At 44.1% G+C, this 26,257-nt stretch overlaps 2 protein-coding genes across 6 annotated transcripts in view; one reads left to right on the top strand and one right to left on the bottom strand.

Annotated features, from left to right (window-relative positions):
* LOC117241788 (dedicator of cytokinesis protein 3) overlaps positions 1-26,257 on the top strand; it is a 54,625-nt gene that overhangs the window by 12,517 nt on the left and 15,851 nt on the right. For both annotated transcript variants that reach the window (XM_033507901.1, XM_033507900.1), the window contains exons 2-4: positions 4,148-4,231; positions 4,357-4,550; positions 5,394-5,542. In XM_033507901.1, the coding sequence (XP_033363792.1) occupies positions 4,148-4,231; positions 4,357-4,550; positions 5,394-5,542 (427 nt within the window). The remainder of the gene's footprint in view (positions 1-4,147; positions 4,232-4,356; positions 4,551-5,393; positions 5,543-26,257) is intronic.
* Positions 5,856-26,093, bottom strand: LOC117241791 (innexin inx3). 4 transcript variants are annotated; one of them, XM_033507906.1, is made up of 5 exons: positions 25,488-26,093; positions 11,216-11,401; positions 9,073-9,497; positions 8,412-8,807; positions 5,856-8,086 (listed from the first exon to the last, which is right to left on the bottom strand). In XM_033507906.1, exons 2-5 carry the CDS (start codon positions 11,376-11,378, stop codon positions 7,880-7,882), a joined length of 1,191 nt encoding a protein of 396 aa, XP_033363797.1. In that variant the 5' UTR covers positions 11,379-11,401; positions 25,488-26,093; the 3' UTR covers positions 5,856-7,879. The 4 variants fall into 4 exon arrangements, with proteins under 4 accessions (XP_033363797.1, XP_033363798.1, XP_033363799.1 ...); XM_033507907.1 differs by having other exon boundaries at positions 25,494-26,093; XM_033507908.1 differs by lacking the exon at positions 25,488-26,093 and adding an exon at positions 11,977-12,000.

Genomic DNA, 26,257 nt, shown 5'->3' with positions numbered 1-26,257 from the left:
AAAGCGAAAGCGCCACAATTTAGTCGTTCGCGGTTTTCCATCCTCGCGTTTCGTGCCATCGAAATCTGTCCGACTACCATAAATCGCGGCCCATGGCGTATTTGAAATAAAGTCGCACGTGCCTAGTTTACTATATACGACTCTCCGCATTGATCGTGGAAAAGTTGGAACATTCGATTTTCGATAGAGGGTGTTCTAGAATTACCGGTCACCTCGTACGTACGTACTAGCGCACGAAGGATAGAGCGAAAGCACGGCTCCCTCCGTCGTGGCCGTTTTACACGGTAGAACGGGAGTTATCGATTTAATTTCCCGGGAAAACTCATGGGGGGAACGGTTTGGGAAAGGGACTTTCGATGCGAAGGTTTCGACGTCTCCCTTTGTTCGCGTCTGTCAGCCCCTCGAGAAGCTTCGACAAAAAATTCCCGTTTTTCCCATCTCCTCACTAACATGCGCGTATGTGCTATGAACGGTTATGTATATATCGTACGTATATACATATATGACGCGCGTTGTCTTCGACACGTTTCCATCGTGGGAAACACCAAGTCCAGGGAGAATAGTCCTTTATTAGGGCTCAAAGAGAATACCGAATGTATCTGCAACTGGTGTATTTGTAAATGTCTTTTGCTCCGGTTTACTTGATTCTTCCAATAAATTAATTGAGCCGAACGATCGTTTGATGCGGTAAATTAATTGAATCGACCAATCGTTTCGAACAGCGTACGTTCGTGATATATTGTACGTGAGTGGTGGGTATCTTCCTGTGGGTTTAATCATTTCGATTCGATGTCTATTACAACAGGGGAAACTATCGAATCTTACGGCTCGTGAGAATGTAACGGTCTTATTTCGATTCGTGTGAACGACTAGACTAGACTAGAGAAACGTTTTATCAGAGTCGCGTAGTCGTCATAATGTCTTACGTACTTCTTGATGGAGGAGATAATAAATGGTCATAAAATTAATCGGGCTTGAGAGTGCGCGAGTTTTGGTCGTTGAAACAGAGACAATACTTGAGTGAAGATAAAACGCTCGAGTCTTATCGGAAACGTTAGATTTCAATTCGTTATCGAAATCAGTTCTTTCCATTTGCAGTTGCACAAGTTCATTTTTACAGATACTGTAATTAGAAATAGAGAGTGGAAGAGAGAGAGAAAGTTCATTTTAAATGGAAGCTTTCATAGGATGGAATATAACGAAATTTTAATTGGAAGATCGAATGATTTATGAGTAAAAGATTTAAAAATCAATTTGTGAATGACGTTTGTAAATGGAAATTGAAGATGTGCGATATACAGGGTGGTTGGTAACTGGTGGTACGAGCGGAAAGGGGGTGATTCTACGCGAAAAAAGAAGTCGAAAATATAGAAGAAAAATTTAAAAATTTAAAAATTGAAAACTTGAAAATTTAAAAATTTAAAAATTTAAAATTTGGAAATTTAAAAATTTAAAAATTTGAAAATTTAAAAATTTAAAAATTTAAAAATTGAAAATTTAAAAATTTAAAAATTTAGAATTTGGAAATTTAAAAATTTAAAATTTGAAAATTTAAAAATTTGAAAATTTAAAAATTTAAAAAATTAAAAAGATAACGTCAATCGAGACAACGATCTACAGTGAGATCCGTTATAACGAGACGCGATAAAGTGCACGCGTACCGAGCGAAAATTCAAAGTCGATTTTCTCGAAAACAAAGCCTCAACCGAAAAATTTTTATTCTATATTTTCGACTTCTTTTTTCACGTAGAATCACCCCCTTTCCGCTTGTACCACCAATTACCAACCACCCTGTATATTCATGGTAATATTTAATAAGCGAATTTCATAGATATTTGGATACTATTTTCTTAATTGTGTTTGTAAAAATATGAACTTTCACAAATATTCTGACTCGGCTATATTCTTCCTTTAAATACATTCTTTCTGTAAATACATATAATGTATCCAATTTTCATCAGAATATTTAATAGATGAAACAGACCTCTATTTAAATACCTTTTACTCAGTTGAGGTCATAAAAATGCGAACTTGCACAAATATTCGCAGATTATTATTTGTGACCTGTTATATTCTTTCCACCTGATGTACATATAACGACATACAATATATCCAATTTTCAGAATATTTCATAAATAAAATAAATCTGTATCTAAATACCATTTTCCCAGTGACAGTCATAAAAATATGAATTTGCAGATTATTATTTGTAACCCGTTATATTCTTTCCACCTGATGTACATATAACGACATATAATATATCCAATTTTCATCAGAGTATTTTACAAATGAAATAAATCTCCATCTAAATACCATTTTCCCAGTCGCATTCATAAAAATATGAATTTGCAGATTATTATTTGTAACCCGTTATATTCTTCCTACCTGATGTACATATAACACCATATAATATATCAAATTTTGATCAGAATATTTCATAAATAAAAGATAAATCTCTATCTACCATTTTCCCACTGACATTCGTAAAAATATGAATTTTCACAAATGTTCGCAGATTATTATTTGTACATAAAAGTACATATAATGTATCCAGTTTTCGTCAGAATATTTGATAGGCGATTAGATCTGTATTTAAATACCATATACTTGTCCATATTATAATATAAAAGTCTAAATTAGCATAAACATTCACTGTTTATTATCATTTACGACTACGTTATATTCCTTCCAACGCTGATACGTTGAGAATTTCGAAACGACAACCTTAAAGTCATTAGAGAAGGCGAGAAAAAGCCAGGCCGTTTCGAAATGGACGAAAGTCTGGTCGTAGTATCCACGCTTATTGTTCCGGTGTAGCGGTGGTAGGCGAGCAAACGCGTAACACACATTCCGTGGCCGGTCGTCGGTGAAACGTACGCGTGTACACACGAGGCGGAGGCTAGAGACGCGCTCATTCAGATGCGTCTCGCGTGCGTTTCTCCGCCGGAGGACCGGAAGCTGGCTCGTCGTGCGTGCAGCGTCACGCGTATCCGGTGCCCCGGAGTTCGTTTATCGTGGCCTGACACTTCCACGAAAGGACACGCGCCGATTCTCTTCCCATCTTTAACCCTTCGTCCACGAACTTCTTACACTTTCGCTCCTTTCTAGCGTCGCGATCTAAGACACTTCGTGTCGCGTACGTCGCGACAGAACGCGATCTCTTTGATCTGAAACTATGCAGACACTCGACGAGTCTCGAGTCTCGTCGTTTATCGTCATTCGAATATTCCAGACTTTCTTCCATTTCTCCAATCAACGATACCGCTACTGCTGATCAAAATGCCTGTGACATATCGATCGGACTTATCGAAACGTATCTAAGCTGCTCGATTTTGTAGCTTCGAATCACGTTGCGAGCGATTCGAATTTCTCGCTATATATAGAAAGATCGTAAATTTTCGATCAACGTATTTAGCCGGGAGGTGGGCGTGTGTTGAGCTTGAAGAGCGAAACGGTCGATGAACGACCAATGACTGCTATATCAGATTAGATTAGGCAGATCAAACCAACAATGTCACTGTGCTACCTGCGATAAACGAAATAGGATACAGCAGAATTTTTCTAACTAACAAGAACCGCGTCGTTCGAACGCAAATTACCGATTTCCTTCCACGATAGCCGTTAAATTTCATGTGGATCGGCCACGCTTTCTAAAGGGCTTGTATCGTCTGTAGAAACGCGAATCCTTGGATAAAACGTGATATAATATAACGAGCCAAGACTATACGTTTCAATCTCGCGTCGAGTGCGCCGAGCGTCGAGGAGATTTCGCTTCCTCCCCAATGGGCCATCTGCGCCACGAATCATAATATTTGCACGGTGGTGCGACGCGGTCGATACACGGATAAAGAGAAAAGAAGACAGACAGACAGAGAGAGAGAGAGAGAGAGTGAGTTACGTTGCATTAGTTATTTCGTGTAAGAGATCCCAACGCTGTATAATAAGTACGCACGCACCATCGATTAATTGGAAATAACAGTTCACCGCATATATCGTTCGTACAAGTACACCGTCGATGTTACGTTAAATGGAACACTGCTTCTACTATGCCATTAATGCGCGTATATCGAACGTACAAAAGATGCAACTTGTACAACTTGAACCTGACAAGATCATTTTATCTTTGCCTTTCTTTTCTGTTTTACAGCCGTTTACAATTGGCGAGGAGACACGCGCTATGGCCTTCCCTTGGAAATCGGAGAAACCGTGCAGATCCTGGAGGAGTGTACAGGTAAAACGATACGAGATCGCTCGTCGTTTCACGTATCGCTTACGAATGCTTTAGCACGAATCAACGTGGATCAGGTTGGCGAACGAGTCGATCGAACGTGGAATCAAACGATGGATTGCTTGCAGGTTGGTACAGGGGCTTTTCGACCAAGAATCGCGCGGTCAAAGGAATTTTCCCCAGCTCGTACGTTCATCTGAAACCATGTAAAATCGAGAACGAGGGACTGTTCGAGTCGGTGATACCTTTGGAAGATCCGGTGGTCCGAGAAGTTACCCTCGTGCTCCGAGAATGGGGCGGTATATGGAAGAGACTCTACGTGGTGAGTGAGCCGACGACTCTCTACGCTACAATGACCCCTTTCCATTTGCTCGTGCTCGCTTATTTTTCGCGACAACGAGGCCAAATGGCTGGTCGTTGGAAATGGTTTCTACGACAAAGCCGACTAGCTCTACGACACGTATACTTTCGCGTAATGAAAATTGCAGCGAAGGGTCGAAAAGGAACGAAGGAAAAGGAATGGGAACGTCGTCGTCGTCGCGACTCGTTTGAATTCTTAACGACCGACAAGGGACACGCTGTTCGATTGATAATGGAATTGCGCGGATCTTTTGGTACGGTGCCAAGAAACACGCTACGAAGGTCGCAAACATACGTAAAAAATGCTACTGGCGATTAGTCTAAGGGCTAGGTCTGTCTTTCGTGGAAATCTATCTCAACGAACACCAAATTTTTCCAAGTTTCTATCAGGACTATTCTATTTATCGCGAATATAAGAACGTTCCTGTTCGTGAAAAATTCCACTGTCGCGATTGGTCGAAATCCGATTTGCTACGAAGGAGAGACAGAGCTGGCTTCTAAATCTCGACTTGCCAATAGCATTCTTTAAATATATTTTTATACCTTTTACGCTATACGGCCGCGATTTGTATTATAGAACGTACGCGATTTCACGATGAACAGAGTTAGTAGCGTTCGTACGCCGCCGTAAAGGATTTTCCTTATCGAGTAGAAACTCGAAAGCAGGGAAAAATCACGATACACGCGCAAGCGTACGTAAAGTCAGAGCTTTCGTCGTCCCGCTCGGCTCTTAATTCCTACCATAATCTGCGCGTACTTCTATCTTTCCCTACTAATTGAAATATTTTCGCTGGAACAAAATCAGGAACGGGTAAACTACAAGTTCGACACGCTGCGCAAAGTGATGCGGGAATTGCTGGAATGGCGGCGACAACTTTTGGCCGGCACGCTCACTACCGATCAAACGCGGGAACTCAAGTTGCGAATTATCAACAAAGTGGACTGGGGAAATCGGTAAGTTGGAACTGAAAGTTGAGAATTGCGAACGTGCACGATAGACGCGACAGCACGATTACCGATAATGGTACATGCCCGATCGAGTCGCTGGTCGAAAGCGAAATGCCGCGTTTGCTTCACCGATTTCACCCGTATACTTAATGGAATTTATTGAACGATTACGAACTTCCTCCTATCGTTGTTGCTTGCTTCGTTGTTCGACTCGCTGAGAAACAGCCAGCAGGCAGATTACGATCGGACGAGTCTGGTTAGCTTCAGACCGATGGATACTTTCTGGTTATGAAAACGAGCAATCAGGAACCAACCGATCCTTCATATAGAAAGAGTATAATCTTTATTCTACAATTGGCTCTTTAGATTCTTCTATTTTTGCTCCCGTTACATCTACCGTTGCACGTATTGGCAGTCTTCGCGTTAACTTCGGCGGCGATCCTTACAAATGAGCATTTATCAATTTATAAACACATCTTATAGAAATCCTAAGCGCTAAAGTACAATATCTCGGTATACTATGAAGAAGGCACATCCGTCTCGTTCGACTTATACATCTGTCGTAATCTATCGCTTGAATCAGAACTAATATTAGCGATACAACCTACTAACTACGATAAACTACTTAATAGTAAAGTTATTATTGTCATTGCATATAATTATCGGCAGCGTTATATTATGCTGGCGAGCAATCCGAGAAATTGTGAGTCGTGCGATACGAACGTGAGCAATGAACGGTTCAAACGATTCTAACGTTGCTGTGAAACTCACGTCAGCGTTATCGTATTTCGTTTCGGTAAACCGCCTGATCTTTCCACGTAGCTTTCGAGACATTGGAAAAGGAAAACGTATCAAATATTCTTAAGAATATGTTCATCGATGTGCACTTCTAAATATTAAACTCTTCGCAGAATTTCGCTCGTAGATACGTATGTAGAAGCGCATTAGTCAATTTCGACTCGATAAACTCGACGGTAGATAGGATGAAAATCGGATAAACTCGAATATTCGAATCGTTTAACTCTTAAGTCGATTCTATTCGCAAATCTTTGTAACGATTTAATTATATAAACTACGCATGTATGTATATACTTGAATTTTGTATGAAAAATGAAAACGTTACTGTGAATAATCAGGAATGCCCCTGAAGTTTAATTTTGTCAACGAAGTTTTACATCGTTCGCGCTAACTTCGCTACAAAATATAACGTTATTCACGCTAACTTCGTTATGGCAATTGCACCAGTTAGAAATAGAGAAATACAAAAAGAAGAAAAGAAAAGAATATACGTAGACCACGTGTAACAGCGGTATAGTTACTTTAAAAAACTAATACGTAAAAGATATAAGAGCGCTGTTGGCAATCTGTATCCTTATAAATACTCTCGTGTTTATTTCTATAATTTCTAGAAAAACTTATACAGTCTCGTTCTATTATTATCTCAAAAAGTAACGATTTGTCCAATACCACGGTATTTCCGCTTCGTTTTTCTTAAACGATACGAATCGAAAGTAGCCCGGAATGTTACTCGAAGAAAACTTTATCGATACCATAAACGAATAATATAGTAGTTGCTCCATCGGCGACGGAGCGTCGAACGTAAATTGACACACTTCCCCAAAAGGCACTTGTTCCATCACGATACGCGCAAATTAATACAAAAGGAATGTGTATGTGTAACACAAATAGGAATCGAGGAACACGATCGATGCGAGCATCGACGAGTAACGGCAACTGATTTTGTCGAAGAGAAAGAGTTGATCGCGTTCGCTGTTTCAAATTCCATAGCAATCGTTCACGGTGTTGTTATCGTGCTCGACGACCGCGTCCCTAACCACAGGGTGGCGAACGCGATATCATTACGCGATATTAAAGATAATCGGCGAAACGCTTGCGCGTGTGAAATTCGGCTTACTATAATTTAACAGCGATAGACGACAACACGCGTACACGCATTGTCGAACCGAAAGCATCGCGCGTTATCGTCTACGTTACATATTCGTTCGATAACCTAACGCTAGTTTGTGCTATAAATGGTAAGAAACAATAGACGGCTACGATAACAGATTTGCGATATGTACCTGTTACTTTATGGCGAATTAGTTTCACTATTTCTGTGGGACGGCAAGTAATCTCTACGCGTTGATACATAGATCGAAAAGGAAGTGGCAAGATCTCGTTCCTGTCGCGTGTTCGATCAACATGTTCCTTCGTTACGAGCAAACTAACCGTCGATAGTACAAACGTTTTTCGAGAGACCGAAGGTGTCGCAAAAGGGATCACCCTGGGTCTTATCACAATGCAAAAGAGAAGATAGAAATATGGTCGGAGAGGGCGTAAGCATTAGATCTCGGTGTCCTTCGCGTATTTCTCGATCTCCGGGTAAATGGGTGACATCTCGAGTGTGCTGGGCGCTGATGGCACCGAGGTCGGTGACGCTCCGCTCGTCGAGCCGAGATTCAACTGACGGCACAGATCGTCCAGTACTTCGTTGAACATCATTATGTTCATGTTCTGTCCCAGCAGGTGAAGCAACAGGAAGTCGCCGACCTGCAAATTTACATATGTAGAAACAATGGATACGTTCTAGTCACGAAACGTATCGTAGATTGCGATTATCTTTCAAACCGGTTATTATCGAGAAACGTCTCCGAGAAAGAGTATCGCGTGGCTTTTCGTCTCGCCCCGATCCCATTCCCTCTGACGCTTAACAAGATATCTCAGATACCGTGAAACCGGACCGATCGAACGTTGTTTTGAAAATAAACGCTGTCATCCCGACCGCCTAATTAGAGTCATGCCAAACCGCAAGCGTATTTCCGATTGGCGATTACGACACTTTGCTCGTTGATTTAAATCGATGAACCTGGTTTACCTGTGTCTCTCTGATAAGTGCGCTCACGTTAGCCGACGTGCCGAACTTGAATCGTTTCTTGAGGATGGTCTCCCGGGTACTGGGTAGTAAGACCACCGCCATGCTATACAGCAGAGCGATACCGGACAATACCGCCAGGATTATGAACCAGAACCAGAGGAAGATGTAGATCTTCTCGTTGAGGATGTTGAGGGCGAGAACGCAGAGGGCGTCGAACTTTTGAATGGTCCCGGAAGCACCGAATTTGTGGAAGGTACATTTGGTTACCCGCGGGAACACTTCCACCATCGGGTCGGTGCGTTGTTCCTGATTCATATTGCTGAACTTGAGCACATCCGTACCATAGGAGAGGAAAGCTCCACCGAGGAACGTGTCGATGAAGAATATATTTCCAACCTGCAATCACACGATCCTCTGACGATTTTCGCTAACTTCTCGAGAAAGCACGCGAATGGAGCGTCTTTCCATTTATTGCTGCACGCGCGTCTCACCGAATACAAAAACTCGCAGCAGACGACAAACGTGTTTTCGCATTTTTGCGGCCGTATGATCTCGAAACACAGAGACACGACCAAGCCGACCGCGTTATTAAAGAAAGCTCGAGTTCTTACGATCGCTCCATAAAGAGGAGCCTTTATCCGCGACACGATACGCCACTTACCACGTTGACGAAGTTGAGAGCCTCGCAGAAGAAGTAGCCAGCCGCGTATGTGTTGTGCAGGTGCAACGTGTCGTAAACGTATTTGGCGAGACGTTGAGACTTGGCCTGTCGCTCGGACTTGTTATCGATCGAGGCTCCCCTCATGCCTTCGGATATCATTCTGACCTTGCCCTCTTCCCACTGCTTCCATATCCAATGAGGCATGTAGAACAGGATACCTTGGAAGAAGAGCATGAAGGGCACCCACTGATAGTACGAGTGATATCTCTTCTCCCCAAAGTCGCCGCCAAGACCAGGGTGAGCCACGTGAGTACCCACCGGTTTCGCGTTGTTGCGGGGCAACGTGAACGTGTACGTGATCCAGCAATACGTGTTTATCACGTTGTCCGGTACACCTCCGTCGCTTAGGCAGCTTATCGGATCACCTGCAAGCATCATCGTCGATTATTAGCTCGGAGCTCGATGTTCGTTGCTCTTCCCTCCATCTTTCATCCGATCTTTGGTCGGTTGTATTCGAGACAATGAAAGATGGAAAAGGAAGTTCCTTAGGAAGCTGTGGGAAATTGCCCACTCGGAAAGCAATGGCGTTTCGAATATTTCAAAGTCTCTGTCGTCTCTCGAGAATAGAACTGTAACGCCAACCGATTCTCGAAGAATCGATGCTTTAATCTACTCCAGCGACAATTGAGACGAGATTTTATTATTTTAATCATATTCCTTCGAACGTGAAAGTCTCCAAAATAAGAAATTGCGTGAATATTCGCTTCTACTTCTAGGAAGTACACAGTTTCGGCCAGCTAGATCGAGCGAAGATGTTCGAATACGGTCGGACCGCGTGGAGATGGAGACGCGCGTTTTCCGAAACATCGCGCGAACCGGTGAGCGTCCTCGATCGCGAACGACCTCGTTAGACAACGACCGTGCATTATCCGTTTGATTATAAGCACAATTGCGCGTAAAATTATGCAACCAGCGATTCCCTGTCGGCGAGAACGTGGAACGATGGTTGTGAACGAGCAGGATGAGAGAAGAGACTCGCTACGACACATGTGCGAAACATGTGCTGGTGCATCGCGCGCGGCAGCTGATAGGTTGTTCGCTAAACGAGTTGATAACGCACGATACCGTTGCGAATCTGGTCCGAGGGCCTCGTCGTCGGTGTGACGAGCAGCTGTGTCTGTAACCCGTGATCGACCCTCGTACGCTCTGTCCACCGATAAATAAGCACGCGCGTCCTGAAAACGCGACGTATCGGCTATTTATGCAACCGACGACGTTTCATCTGCGACCCATCGTCGTTGCTCGCATGGGTCAAGTAAGAGGATCGTTTTACCTCCTTAATTCACTTACGGATCGACCGATTGTCGGAAACAATCACGCGAGTGAGCACATTCGCTGTGCAGCTGGGTTCGACTGTCGCGTTACTGTTGCTTTTTAACTGATACACTTTTCAGCTGTTGCGATGCTACTGTTCGCGATCCACTTTGCGTTTGGACTTTGCGCTTATATTTCTATTTTTTAGAATATGCCTAGAAACGGAACGTAAAGCTTTGGTTCGCTTGCTCAATTTTATAGCGGACACGTCTCACTTTCGATGCTTTATACGACTTATTATTCGATGTTTTCTACGTTTACGAACAGCAGGCGCATTGCGCGCGTATCTTCGCATCTTCGAAGTATCCGCATACGCGTGAACATAGAAATTGCGATCAACGCGATTTCGCTGCTCGATGGTTGCATTAATTACGAAAGCAAAAGGATATGATACGCTCGAAAGTCCGAGTACGCGACTACGTTCGAATTCTCGAAATCTTCGCTTTGTTTCATCGGTTAAATCATCGTTACGAGGAACTCGAGCTTCGTTGGCCAAACCGTTAACGTATTCGTAGGAACGTTTCTTTCTTCTTCTTTTTTCCTGGTGCGCGTCTGCCAGGCGGTTAAAATCGTACTCGTAATTCCTGCACAATTCTCAATCGCCTTGGCTACCATTTAACACGTAGAACTACGACCATGTACGTACGACGAGTTGGAAAATTTCTCGCGAACCTGGCAACAACGCCGATGCTCCGACTCGACGAAAAGCTCGTTGCAAGCTCGTTTTTTCGTGGTTAGTCGCAAAAGTGCGGGAAGAAGAGCTGCTTACCTATCAGATTATTGGCAGAGACGATGATGCAACAGGCGAATAAAATAGCGCAGGTGATCCTGTAGTGCGCCCTGAACACCATGTTATCGATGATCGCCTTGTCCACCAAGTATCGTACCTTGACGAACCCGGCCACCGCCGAGACCAGCCCAAACACCGCCATTGCTCTCCTCGATCAACGTGTTCCTGGAAACCATCAAACCACATATTGGTCATGCACGACTGCCGATAATGTTGCACGCAGAGGTTATACGCTTCGCGATCCCGTACGCGTATATATTCGCTGCAGGACAAAAGAAGGATAATTAACTGAGTTGAAGTTAATTAATAGGAAAAAGCGATCACAGAAGAAGCGACAGGGAAAGCGTAAGAATCTTAGAAAAAGTGGTTACGATCTAAACTAAATTTTATTACGAGTCGCTACGATGATACAGATGACTGTCATCAACATGGTAAAAGAATGCGTTTTTAACACGTTTTGCCATTAACGCGTTCAATGCCAAGTCGATACACGTATCGACGCTATTCTTCTTTTTTCTTTTCTCTTTTCTTTCTTCCTCTCTTCGGCAGCTTTCCATGCAAAATTAAGGTAACAAAGATCGTCGTTTTCGATTCAGTTCGTCGCGAAAGCCAAGAATCCTATCGTTATCGTCATTCGCGATTATTTGACACATTCCTTTGTCTGTACGTAGCCCGCTGTAAGGAATTACGTTAATGCGATTGAACATTCGTATCGATGAAAGTATTTCAGAAACACGTACGTCGAAACGACGGAAGATGGAATGCTCGTGGCGAACTGGTCGGTGGTTGGCAGAGCGCGATGTAATCGCGAACGACGCGGCTCTCTGTCATCGATACGACCACCAACGCTCGAGCATTTACATTCTTGTCGAGTAAGTCAGTTACACACGGTGAGTCAATGCTCTTGGGAACAGAGAACAGAGAACGCCAACGTGTTCGAGCTCGCGTGATTCCTAACAACGCAACGTGTATCTTGGCTTTATAATCGACTGCAGTCTCGATGCCCTCGTCGCGATATTCCTGCAATTAACGTTAATAACAGGCTTGACGAATTTCGTTGGACGGGGGATCGCGAGATACCCGGCGATCAAATTGTCGTTTTCGCTACCGCTGAATAAAGAACAACCTTGGCAACTTTCAAGTCCAAGAGATTCTTTCGTCGACGCGTTCTTTGCGTCAGGTGACAAGAAAATTTTCCAAGCGTTCGTTTTGAAGGGGACTGCGAACGAAAGACGAAAAGAGGAGGAAACGTTACACGTTCAACGCTCCGATATCGTACGGGAAGACGGACAAAGCACGATTATGCAAGCTTCGATTACGCTTAAGGAGAATCGAAGGAAAGAAAGGGAGAAGATAGATATTACGTTCTTAGGCTAGATACGTAATAAGAATGGAATGAAAGAAGAAACAGAAATATGCTAATTTGTCGCTAACTTTAACCAGGCTCGAACGACCGGCTTCGGAATTTTTATTTAAAATCCTACTTTCCTTGTTGTTCCTTTCGTTTTCATCCGACTAATCGGTATCTCGATTTTTCTTAATATAAGAATTTCCACGAAGATAGACGAATCACAATTGTACGATCGTAAATGAAATTTTCAAACTGGTCGTTTGGTCGGACCTTCGCATGTTCAGATCAGCGTTAAAATCTTAAAAAGCGTCTTCACAACGCTGCTTCGATCACAATCGAGAATCGAACGAAGAAATCGCGTTAGTTAGAACGGATATACAAGAACGTAGAACTGACGAGAAGAAACGCGAAGAAGACGAGCCGCGGAGCACGTTGATCGGATAAAACGATCACAGCGGCGATCGTATCGGCGAATTCTTGCGTTTCCGAACGCTGAACCGCTCGGCTGTTCGCGGAGTACCGGTAGCAAGGCCGGAAACGGCAGATGTACCGAGGATCGATATACACAGAGGTTCGTCGCAGCATGCTCTTCAGACCGTGGATTGTTCTCGCGGCGAAACAAAAGCTACTTTCGGCCCGAGAACAGTCACCGGTTACCGGGCTACTGCATTTTTGTCGTTGCCCTGAGAAACTTGCACCGGTGGTGCGAAAACGTGCGAAAAATCCGCTATTTAACGTTTGCCAAACGGTATGCACGTGGAGCACCGATGGTACACGCACCGAACGTATACGACGACTCGATCGGACGTGATACGCTCGTCATTTCTATCGCGTCCGTTCGAAGCCATTGCCCTCTCGAGTACGACGCGACATTTCCAACGAATAAAATTAAATTGAGCCGAGAATCGCGGCAGCGAAGGCGAACGGTTCAAGAAGCAGAGTTTGAATCGCGTATTTCGACTTTCCAGTTCGCGTCACGCTACAGCTGGTCGGATCTAAACGATTGAAACTCCAGCAACTTGAAATATTTTTACCGCAACGACTCGCTCCGCTCGAAAGACTCATTTTTAAGCTTCTGTCGCTTTGGTTGGCTCAGAGTATTCCCTCAAACTTTAGACCCAGTTGTTTAACTGCGAACTTGAAGGAAATGGTTGTTGCGTTAAGTTTCTCGCAGTGATCTAAGCGAACTCGACCGGGTATTTTCTCTTTTATTCTTCCATCAGGCGATGGTATTCTCGAACAGCGTGGAATTCGAGTAACTCGACAATCCGGGCCTTGAAAGGTATCGTTCGTTTGGTCTGCGAATTGTATAATTCCATTATAATTATATAATTATTTTTATTGTATGAAAATATAAAACACAGAAGATAGCAACAGAGTGACTCGCGCTTCTATGATCTTCGAATTTGCCAATTGCCTTTGCGTTAACAAAAATTCCAGACAAACGTGCCGCACGACTGCGAACCAGTCTGTTTCGTGTTTCGAAGAAATTTCGCGCGTAATTAGCCGCAAGTTTTGCCTCGTTTGCGACTCGTGTAACATCCGTGTGCAATTTACGAGTCACATTGCTGCAGCTTTAAACAAGATCGTTCCACGTATGCTGCGAGCAGACGAGATCCGAGTAGCTAAACTAAAACAGCGGTCTCGTAGGGCGTAGGATATTTATTAGTCAATTAATTGACAACAGACGAGGCACGTGCGGTTGCAAAGGGTCAATCCGCAAGCGCTCAGACACTCGATTATCAAACTCTCTCTTCTTGCTGTGCAACGCGAATACTTTGATTTCGCCTTACGACGAAAAATTATCATCGTCCGGCGCTGTTTCTATTTGTCAAGGACAAATTACGAAGAACACGGTGCATCGTAAAGTTTGATCTCGCAAAGCATACTCAGCGGTGTAACATTAATCCTTCTATATACAACAGCTACGAAAAGTACTTACATTTCATCCTCGTCGTACGAAACCGTTGCGCTCGCACGAAAGCGTCGCTCGACGATTCGATACGCTGGAATCTGATAATCGACAGGTAAATTCCACGATAAGCGCAATTCGTATGCGAATAATTTTCGTAGCCAGTGTATGTTTCGCCACGATTTTTCCTGTTCGCCAGCGATCATAGATTTGTAAACGCCGTTGAACGATCTTCTTTGCGTACATTCGCAAGTGGCCACGCGTGTTCACGCGCGATCGCTAATATCCGTAAACGTTCGTTAGCGGCTAAAAGCATTTGCAAGCGCGTCGAAACGACGACCAACGTTCGCAACTATTCTCCAGCGATCGTAAGCAAGAGCACGTGCACGTTACCAACAGTATCGTGTGTAATTTCAGATCGTCGTATCTGCGGCTCCAAGGGATCCGTCATTTCTGCAAGCCGCGTATTATTATTCCTCCGCCGTGATGTCTTTCGATTAATCCTCGTGCGTTTTATCGCTACCACAGCACCACGCGTACGCGCTTCATTGACTTCCGTTTTCATCGTACGATCCATCAGTTCCAGGTCTTTTACGCGATTCCGCTCACGCGTTTTATATGCAAATAGTTCTTCGCGTTCCTCGAACTTGCCCACGCAGCATTCGAGGGTTTTCGCGACAACGGTTTTACAATTCCCTCTCCGCGCTTCTTCGAAACGTTCCCGGTTAACGAACATACAAGTCAAACCAGTTGCTCGCGGTTGTTTCTGGTGAAACGAGAGAAGGGGAAACGCGGCTCGCCGGAGCCGCAGTGGACACCGCTGACAACACGAGAAAACGCAACGCTTTCTACGTCTGCGACGATCGTCGCTCAAACAATTCGTTAGACCTTCCTTCTTTCCACTTAACGCATCGTCTATTTCGGTATTTCTACTTCTTCTTCTTCCTTTGCCCGACTCTGTCTATCTATCTATCGCGATCTTCCAGTTATTTGTACCGAGTTGCTTGAGTTTCCATTAAGGGGATATTCTGGTCTAGAAATTTGAAAAAATCGAAAATTTTGTTTTTCATATTTTCAAAGTTTAGACATTGAAGAATATTCGCTTGAAAGGATTTTTCAAAATTTCGATTATTTTATGTGTTACAGCCATTTTTGTGACGCGGCATGAATAGTAGACGGTAGACGTTTTTTCGGGTTGGCGTGCACGATATCTCAAGTTCTAACGAACCGATTTATTTTAAATTTGGTCTGAATATTCCTTATATACTCCTCTATCGTCCGCGCCACGCTCGGCTCAAAATCTTTAATATTACTAATTTTTAAACGTTCGGAATTGTCAAAGAAACGTGCGAAATAAGAAATTTTTGTTGAAACAGCCGTCAGTTTGTGAAAAAATGTTGTATTGACTTTTCCAAGGTTCGGACGATAGCGGCATCCATACTAATTAAGAATCCGTTCGCAGTTTTCGTCTCGGATGACCAGAAGGATTGATATCATGCACGCCACGACACCCCATTTTTTTGGCAGCACCCACTTTGCCAGCTCATAACTTTTTAAATATCGAGTTCTTTTTTTCAGTGAATTTTTTACGTAATCTCGAAATATCAATAAACAAATGCTAAAGAGAAGGATAGCAAAAATATTTTTTGTTTCGCTTGTACAGAGCTTCAAAAATCGCCGGAAATTCATGCCTCTAGACCAGAATACCCCATTAAAAGAATGATTTTTAAACGGTTTGCTGTTGCGTACTATGTACCTGAAATGTGTGCCGGAAAGTAAGCGACGACTCGTCCAACACAGAGTACGTATGGCCGTTACGATACTGAATTTAAGTTGCAACGAAACGATTGTTTTATCTTTTAATTTCGTTGCTGACAGAGGCATGAAATATTGCCATTTTTCCTCGCGACGAATACGCTCGTCGAAAACGGCTAAGCGGTTAATAAATATTAGCTTGTCCGAAGAGTTTCTTTCCTTTTATGAGGAAACAATAGACGCAGAATATCTTTGCTTTCGTATTATTTTGTCGAATTTCGTACGATCCATTTTGCTCTGTTGAGATAAATACCGCGACATTTCACACACTTGGTTTCACGTTCGTACGAAGGTGCACCGTTGTGCAAAGAAAGACACTTTTCGGGCAACCGAATACGATTTACCACGACTCCGTAGTCTCTGCCGATAAGAAAAGGCGAGAGAACCGATTCGCTGGAAAACGACTCGACGTGGACCGCGTCGCAGTCGAATTTCTCCTTTGCAAACAGCTCTGTACAAATAAAAAATTCCTCTATGTATTCCAAGCATATAACACGCGTTTAAAACGATACAGCGCGAACGATGCTCCATGCAAGTACCGTGACACACGGCGTATTCTCGAAGGAAATCAGCGGCTATGTAGCACGTTCCTCATCGACCACCGGCTTCAGTCTACTCGACTCCGTGTTGTACCTTTAATCGACGGGTGTCAGCTCTGTGATCGAAGGCACGTTTCGGAATCCCAAGCAACCGCGAGACGATGGTTTTTCAACGCGACGCAACTCTCGCCACCGCAACGACCGGCTAACTTCGTGTACGCGAATCACTGCTATCAGGTTACGGGCTAAGGGAACAGGTTTGCCATTGGTTTCTTATTTGGCGAAATATCGCGAAAGCCGGTCGGTCTTCTAGATTCTGCGTTTCTAGATTCTGCTATCTCTGTTCTATGTACATCGCGATCATTAACCATTTGCATGACGGCTCTACTTAAGGAAACATTTGAAGGCATCAGCGGCGTTCAACTGACGACTGGTCCCCATCGCGTGGACCAAAAATCGCGTAATAATCCGCGCTTGGTGATAGAAGATAGTCGCAGCGCGCGGATTGATCCGCGCTTGGATGCAAATGAGTTAAGATCGCATCTTCCAGTACATTTTCGCTTCTCGTTGAAATCGCGCGCCAAACGCTCGTGTACTATTATTATTATTACGCAGTATAGTCGTATAGTCGCAGTATAGTATAGTATTACGCATCAGTAGTCGTGCTTCGAATGCCAATAGGCGTCCTCTTAACTCCGCCTACGATCCTCGAATCTTTACATTTCCATTTTCGTCTCGTCTTCGCGAACAAACAACATTTGTAACGTAACATCGTTTGGACGTCTCACGTAGAATCTGGACGAGAAATCACAGATAAGAATTCTCAGATATTTTGTAAGCTTTGGAAAATATAATTGGCCGGAGAACTCGGTTAAAGGTTCAGCATCCTCCGTTTTCTGGCGAACCAGCCGAGTGTACTTAGTTCCAGAGCCTTAGAAGTAATTGGCCTTAGAATCTCCCTCGTTGCAACATCTGTCCGTTCTGACGTACACAGCGTTACGATGATTCGGACAACATCGTCAGGGAAACGATATCTCTTAGAGAAATGAAACGTCGCGCTTCGTGATATATCTCGATCTCCTGTGGCTCTCGCTGAGAGGTACACGCTAACGTGCTAATTCATCGACGAGACGAAAAGCGTAGCCGCCTCTGCTATATCGCAGCAACTCGTTGGATCGTTCGTCGCTCGACAAGCTCGACGCTTCGACAAGCGTCTCTGTCACGCAGTCTGCCGTGTAACGTATACCGCGCGACTAAAAATCGAATTCGTTCGGCTCTCGTATCGGTCATATCATCCGCCGTAAACGAGTGTTCTTAATTTGCGCAGAATTTATGCGCCATGCCACACACACGAGAATCGATAATTGCGGCCGGAAGAACGTGACTTATGCGGCCGTACGGAGCGGCTAATGAAGGGTAATGTCGACTACGAGCCATAAAGTTAACCAGCATGGAGATTTACGCGCGTGCCGATCACCTTAACGAGGACAGGGAGGCTCTTTGGAAAAACGAACTCGAGAATTTCTTCTTTGCATTATGTACCGTGGTGTATCACACAGTGTACCGTAGCATAGTATATTGTATATTGCTGAACGACACTGCGGTTTCCGTTTCATCGTTGTCCAGTTGGCATATTCTTGCACGCTGACGTATACGCGTTGGTGATGCAAATACGATTCCACGGATAGAGAAGAGAACGCCTGTCGTTCTTTTCGCCAGTTGTTCCCCGCGTTGCTTTTCTTTGCTCGTGCACGTTCGTACGCGAAAAAACGTTGGTCGAACGGCGGCGATACTTTGCGCGTACTTGACCCAAATGTAACTTCGATCGACGTTCGATTTTGCACAGAAAGGCGTGTCCATCGTATCGATAGTTCTCAAACAGCTTTCGTGGTTCCTACATTTCCACACGCTTTTGCGCTATGAGTTCCACAAATTTTCGCTTTTCCGTACACACGTTCGCCTCTTCATTCAGAAGATTTTTAGCAAGAGAGCCAGTAGCAGAGAAGCCATAGTATGCTGAGTTTTAGTCGCGCTACTTTCAACGTTAGCCGCCAATAATTAAATATTAAAGAAATCGCCAGTTCGTGACCAAATTGTAGGAGAAATAGTTTCCTAAGATTTCGAAATAGTTTGACCATTCGACCAGAAAATACACTCGGCGTTACGTTATTTACCACAGATTACAGACCTTCCTCTAATTTCTTTCATCGCGTGCTAAAAATTCGTTTCCATCGAAACACCCATTGTACGGCATTGCATTCTGGTCGCGAGCTTTCTCAAACAGAGGCGATTAATTCGTACACGGTTAATACATCGAATACACCGTTCGAAGCTGGAATCGAGAACGAAATCTGAATCTGATTCGATGCTCGAGTCGTGGTACGTACGAAAGCTCCGACCAACAAAACGATCTTTGTTGGCGCGGCGGAATCGAGAGGAATACGCGCTGGAATGGGCCAGCGGAACGAGTTATGAAACAGACCGACTGGCATTTAGCCGGCCAGTGTTTCTACGACCACGAGACACAATTCCGTAATTTATTCGACGGCAGAAAGTGGTGCGTGCCTGGCCTATGAGAAAACTTTATTAAATGTTTATCGAGGTGCCACGGAAGGGAGGCAACCCGCAGCAACCCCTCATGCATTTTCATCAGCTCGAATACCAGGCACAAAGATCCTCGACCTCCATTAATTACGTTCCCTACCGAGTATCTTCAGAACGAAATTAGCCCGCCTTATACCGATCTTGGTATCCAACGAATGGTATTTTCACACGATTTTCTTTCATTCGCCGTGCAAACGTCTTCCTTCGTTCGATTTTCTTTCGTTGCTAGGGTCAGCTCGCCTTCGCTCAGGACACGGCATTTAAGTCAATTAATGACAACGACGTTCCAACGTGAACAATTCTTCAAGAGGAAGAACGTTAGCAGATACAGGAAACTACTTTTGACGTGTCTATGGAATATCGATGGTATTTCTGTTTTATTCTTGCCGCGAGGTATTTCGCGATCCTTCGCGATCGATCGTTCTCATCGTGCTTTCCTATCGTGAAAAATCTCCACCAATTTCAGGCAAATACGTTAAAAATACAGAACCGTACGCGTAATATCTCGCTTCAATCGTGTAAACCGTTCTAACTGGCTGGGGACGTTCAAAGTCCTCTCGGTTGAACCGACATCGAAATACCGATAAAAAGTCCGAGTATTACAACGGAATTAAGCAGAGAGTTCTCGTCATTGAGGAAGCTTATTCGTTCTCGTCGAACCAAATACCTGCAAACGAACCGTCGAATCTTTCGACTAATCTTTCCAATTCCTAATTCGAAGCAAAGATCGTGTCGTCGTCGTACTTGACGAACCACCGTACTGATGGCGAAATCTATCTAAAAAACGAGAGACAGCTAACGGTTTCTGTCGGCATCGAACGAGTGTCGGTTGCATGGCGTAGGCAGCGCGTGCACGTTTTTCCCGCGACGTAAGGACGAGTCGTGTGGCTGGCCGCGGAAAGCGGCTGCATTTACAGTTAGCTGTTGCGCTTACGTTCGCGGTAACCACGCCTCGGAACTTTTAAAACCGACTCGATTGTCCGATGGTGGTTCGACTTTGCTGCAGGCGATCGATCGACTCGATCTGACCGAGTTAGAAACTTGCAGCCGATGTTGGCTGGTCGACCATCGATCGTATGAAATCAGAGCGCACGTGAATCCTTCGATGGGGAAAGCTCGATGATTTTGCTGGAACTTCGTCGTAGCGCCAAGTCTCACGGCAGAATGCGACGTCTGTTACTTTCTCGATAACAGCGCGTTTAAATGGTAAGAAGAGGAACGAAGTAAAAGGAAGGAGAATCTAGCCGTGCAGTGTACGTCGTTGGTGTACGTGCAGACCTCATGGCAAACACGGGAACCCTCTCAGTCGTGAAATTACTCGGCAAACACGCCGTATCGTCCAAGGAACAAAGTTTTCTTCGCTGAATTCTCTCGCGCGATAATTCGGTACATCGTTGGTGGCGTTGACGGATCGACGACCGAAGGAATTGGAAGTTTCAGGTTGCTTCCCTTCGCGATTTTATAATTTCTCGTTAAATAGGACAATCGTAAGGTTTAGTCGTCGAATTTTAATCACTTCGTTTACCAAACTGGTTGCTGTTACGCAGGAGAATTTGTTAATACCACTAACTCTATAATTTCATTAATAATATCAGCTTGATCGCGCAACAGAGTGCCGCTGTATGTGTTTCTTCTCGTTTCTAATTATCATCGCCCCTTATACACGAGAATTGAAAATTCTCAGCAGAGAAACTGGAGACAGCAGGTCGATAGCGTGATAATTTGCTACGGAAGGTAAATCGTTGGCAAGCCACGCTTTCACGAGTGTTTTACCGTAAGGTTGCTCTACGCGGAGATACGTAGCATACGTATTAGCCTGATAGGATAGCAGCCGAGGACAGTTCGTTCGTTTCTTAATCCGAAAACCGAAAGAACTAAACGTATCGAACTGTACCTGCAATGTGTACCTTTCGTACGAAAAACATCTGCAAACGGCCCACGCAATTCTATACGAAAGCTGAGTACTCGATTGAAATGCCCTTGCCTGTTATCTCGCAGGCAAAGAAAAGCCAAGTTCTGTAATTTTCCTAAGCCTAAGTTCTGTCAGTTCGTACCGCCGTTGTTTCTCCTCGTTCTATCCAAAATATGGTGTCGTTGTTTCGTAACGCACTACGATAGAATTGTACTTTAAAGGATAAAGAAAACGTCGGGCAACTTCAAACACAACAATATACACGCGCGTACTTTGAAAGAGGACAGGATATTATTCAAACTGTAAACCATCGACATTTATCTTACGCGTATATGTACGTTCGTGTAGAACTAATATACAATCGTCGAAGGATGTTGGGCCTACGTCGGTGACTCGAACGCCTGTTCGCCTAGTATCCGCGCCTCCACAGGAAGATCACGATGACTCGCAAAGTAGCGTAAAGAAGGATCGCTCAGCAGCCTATCGTATCTGTGTTATCGCTGACGAACAATGTCGTTAGAGTGAAGGGCGCCTGCCTCGTCATCGAGTGAAAGGTGAATACCGACTCGATTATTATAGCAGCGACGAAAAAATCCAGCCTAACGAGATCTGAATCGCCAAGCCTGTTGCAGTTTACGCGGTCGATGAAATTTTTCAACCACGATCATTCGATCGATAACACGACGACAAGCGTAATTTTCGCCATCGAGATAACCGTGAGAACGACGCGAAATGGTTGACCGCTGTTGTAAAACGAGGTGGGAAAGAAAAACGGGAAACAATGCCAGCGAATCGTTTCTACGATGAAACGATCTGTTTCGTTCAAGCGATATTTTCCGGCGCATCATCGCCATTCCGGAAGTATAATATCTCTCGTGCGATTAACGTTGAATCGTCTCGCTGTTCTCCAGAAACGAGGCGATGCGCCAAAGAAACGAGTCCACCGTATATTACGTTTCACAGCACGTCGTTTGGTAGAAAGAGGGTTGCCACGAACCAATATACTCGCTCGCTGTATAACGCTATGCGAGTTGCTATTCTTTCACCACGATTACGCTCGTGCGTAAATATTTCCGATAGGTTGCAATTTTACGAAGCTTTCACTTACAATTTCCAGTTACAACGCGCCTGTATGTTTACGTTCTCGATTATCAGACATCACGGTTGCTTATGAAATTTCATAGTTTCATGAACGCGATTAAAGAACCCGGATAGAGATTCGTTCCGTTCAAGAAATACTACGCGTACTCCGCACCTTTGCGCTTTCAAATTTCCCACGAACGCGCGAACATTTCGCAGTCCATTGATCGCTGTTATTAAATATCCTCGATATTTCATATTTTTATCCTTCTTTTATACATCGTCTCTAATTTGCTCGTTAAACGTTAAACGATAGCGTAAAATTCGAAGTTTTAAGCTCTCCACTGACGCTACAGATCGCAGATTCGTTCGATCCTCCGGGTCTCGGATTCCGGATAAACCAGTTTTGCGACAAACGCGCCAGACACTCCGCGCGAAACGCTCAGCCGTGTGTCTTTGATGCATTGTAGCTCTTTCGAACCAGGTTAACAGCCGCTTTCTCGCCGATATTTTTCATCGACTGACCGCGACACACCGTACGACCGCCACCATCCTTCCGTCATCGCTCGTTTATCAACAAACGTGTTTGGTTTAACAAACGTACGAAAGGGCCAGCCTAAATCCCTCCCACGTACGATACAAGTCAGCTTGTTGAGACGAGATTTCGGTCGACGTCGTTGAAATCTATTTGCGACGATTCGCGAAAATGTTTGAACGCTTATCATAGAAAACGTATTATATGCGTAACACGTGTCTTGTACGAAACTTTCTGAACATTGGTCAGCACCGTGATACGATAAATGTGTATATTGGTAAAATTTAAAAGCAATTCCAAAGACGTATATAGAAGTTATAAATCTTGCTAAGTAATATACAGCGCGAATAATGATTTTAAATGTACAATTATCGTTACAGACGAGTCGCCTAAGAACTATGGCTTGTCTGTATTCTCAGATTATTTTCAAACATTACCGATAATAATCAACCGCCATATCTCGTTACAGTACTATTGAAATTTCAGAATATTCCGTGCAACACGCGCCATACATCTTCAACGAGTTCCTACAAGCGTTCAAATACTTTCGTGAGTGTTCAAACATTTCGTACAATACTCGTACAATATTCGCGTTAAAGATTCTCTTACGATAATATTCGAGTCTCTTAGACTGGTCAAAATTCGTGGAAAATTGCAAGATTGAAACGGAAAAATCGGAAACTCGCAGAGGATTCGATCTCGTTCGCTCCTCTCGTAATTATCGTTACATTTAAGAAACGAACAAGACGAGCTACTGTAGTTGACTAATCGCGTGCACGAAAAGCAACGAGAAACAAGAGAAATTGGTGAACTTTCACTACGCAAACTGCCGTTAGACCGTTTGTCCCTCGATGGATTAAGATAAACGAAATTCCACTCGTTTAACACCAAACGACGGAACTCTATGCACGAGATTTCGGCTGTGGCGCGTTTCTTCGAAACAATATCTGGGAAACTGAGTTATCTTCGTCCAAGTTCCAACAAAACGTGGTTAAACTCGGATCTCCTATGTACACAGGCGTCGGTTTACCGCCGGTCTCTGCAGACCGGCTAAGAGATAATGTCGTGTATTTACGGACCTTCGTATGCAAGCGTTCCATCGTTCTTTAACGAGTTTTTATCTTGCGGTGAAACCTGGAAGCGTATCGCCGACGACCAAATTCAGTGTCGGTCGTGCGGCCAACAATAAATTAGATTTTCAGTTCGTCGACGATACCGCAGCTCTTTTCGACGATTTTGCCCTCGGTTTAACGCATTCGCCGCTACTCGCTCATAGGATGCGCCATCTAAAACCTCGTTATTACGCTCTCATTGTCAGTGATAAACCATTTCTATCTATATACAATTCTAATCTATCTATATACAATTATAACTACGATATAGCATACTAGAAATATAATATAATATAATATATAGTATATAATAATACTCGCGGAATTGTCGGATTTTTTCCATTTCAAATTTGTTTATTTATTGCAATTATTGCATCTTGTCTACCCTTTTGGGCTTTGAAAGATTCGATGGGGGGAGGATAAAACAGCAAGCAACGAGCTTTCGAAACTAACATCATTAGCCGAACTAACGATGTTTGTGATAAAAACGCAGCACCGCAGGGAATATTTTATTTTATCGTTATATTTCAGTAACGACGAGTGCGTCAAGCAATGCCGCTTTAGAGTAATTTTCGAGTCTGTCCTTGCTTCAATCGAGTGAAACTCGACGAGGTCGAAACGATCGATGGATAATAGCAATTTGAAGGGATACCGTTGGAAAGATTGGGGGAAAACTCGGGCCGATTCCCAAGCACCATTGTTCACGACTGACCTGCGCCGTTTACGATTTTCCTTTCTAGTGGCCAATTTCCAGAGAGCTTCTTCCTCTCTTGCTTGAAAATATCCAATCGATGGAATTAAACGTACGCGACGGTTTCATCTAGGCGAATGGTAATTAACGTTGGAAAGGACAGCGCTCAACAAATTGGTGACGATCGAGCGACCTTAATAAGTCGCGTATACGGGTAGATCGTGCGGCAAATAATTTGTTCGAACGACACGTGGCCATCGATGAAAATGACATAGTAGTCGCGTTTTGAAAGGTTACCGCGTATGTACGCTTGGTACAGCCCAACTTATGCCATCCGGTATGTAAGTAAACGTAAACAAAGTTCATTCGGTTCGCTTGATTTGCGTGCCTGTTACGAGTACATGATAAGCCAACGTCTTTCGCTTCGATGCTTCAATCGAGATAAAAATTATCTGCTTGTTTCTTACAAAATATGTATATACGATACGCCGCAGTACGAAACTCGAGCTCGTAGTAAACCTTTCTCTTTCTCTCTCTCTCTCTCTGAATCGTTGCAAAATATATCGAAAATGTAATTCATCCACCACCAGTTTCAACCACTGTGTATAACGTTGTAAACAAAAGAAAAGAAAAGAAAAAGAGAAAAGAAAGAGAAGAGAAGAAAAGAAAATAAAGAAACGATCGCAACTTAGAGCAATACCTTTTCCGATCGAGCACTGCCGGCTGCAAGCCGTTTCCGATAATCCACGCCGAAAACCGACTAAATCCGTTCGATTCCGTGGTTGTTTTGTTTTCCCACGGGCCAATAGCGCGGCAATCTTGCGCTTATTCGCGAGGCGTCGCTTTCCTCGAAACCTTCCTTCGGGACGTATCGAATCCTCCTCCCTGTGACTTCTTCCCTCCTTCCTTTTCTTTGCCACCGTCTTCCAAGGACGGTTTCCAGCGAGCAACCACCGATTCCTTTTTTCAATTCACCTCACACCGAAGATCACCGAGTTTGACCGTGGACCGCGCGACTCGAATTCGCTTTGACCCTCGTTGACGTGCTACTCGAAGAGTAAAGCGAGAGAGAAGAGAAACAGAGGGGAAGGATAGGAATTGATGAACAGCGTCGCGTCGTTTCGAGAGAGTTAATGTCTAACGCGGCACGTAAGACTCGCTCTCTTTCTCTCTCCCTCCCTCTTGGCTGCGTCGGATGTCGCACGAGCTCGGCTCGTATATTTTGGAGATAGTTTCTTTCGACAGGCTTGGGACGAGGCCGCGTAACGCACCAACGGGGCCCGGCGTGCGAACAGCAACTGAAGCGAGAGTCAGGGACTCGTTCTGGGCCCCACCGCTCCCCGCCATCTTGCCTCGCCAAGTTCCAAGCGTGGGGGCGACTCTATCAGGTGCGTACAGTCGCCTTTGGAAATCACCAACGCGACCACGATTCACCGTGAATCGGTTGCATCGCTCATCGTTGCTCTTCTC

This window comes from Bombus vosnesenskii, unplaced genomic scaffold, assembly GCF_011952255.1.
Source record: "Bombus vosnesenskii isolate JDL3184/JDL3185 unplaced genomic scaffold, Bvos_JDL3184-5_v1.1 scf7180000016261, whole genome shotgun sequence".
Classification (NCBI taxonomy): domain Eukaryota; kingdom Metazoa; phylum Arthropoda; class Insecta; order Hymenoptera; family Apidae; genus Bombus; species Bombus vosnesenskii.
Note: the sequence above shows the minus strand (reverse complement) of the source record. Positions and strands in the feature narration are given on the sequence as shown.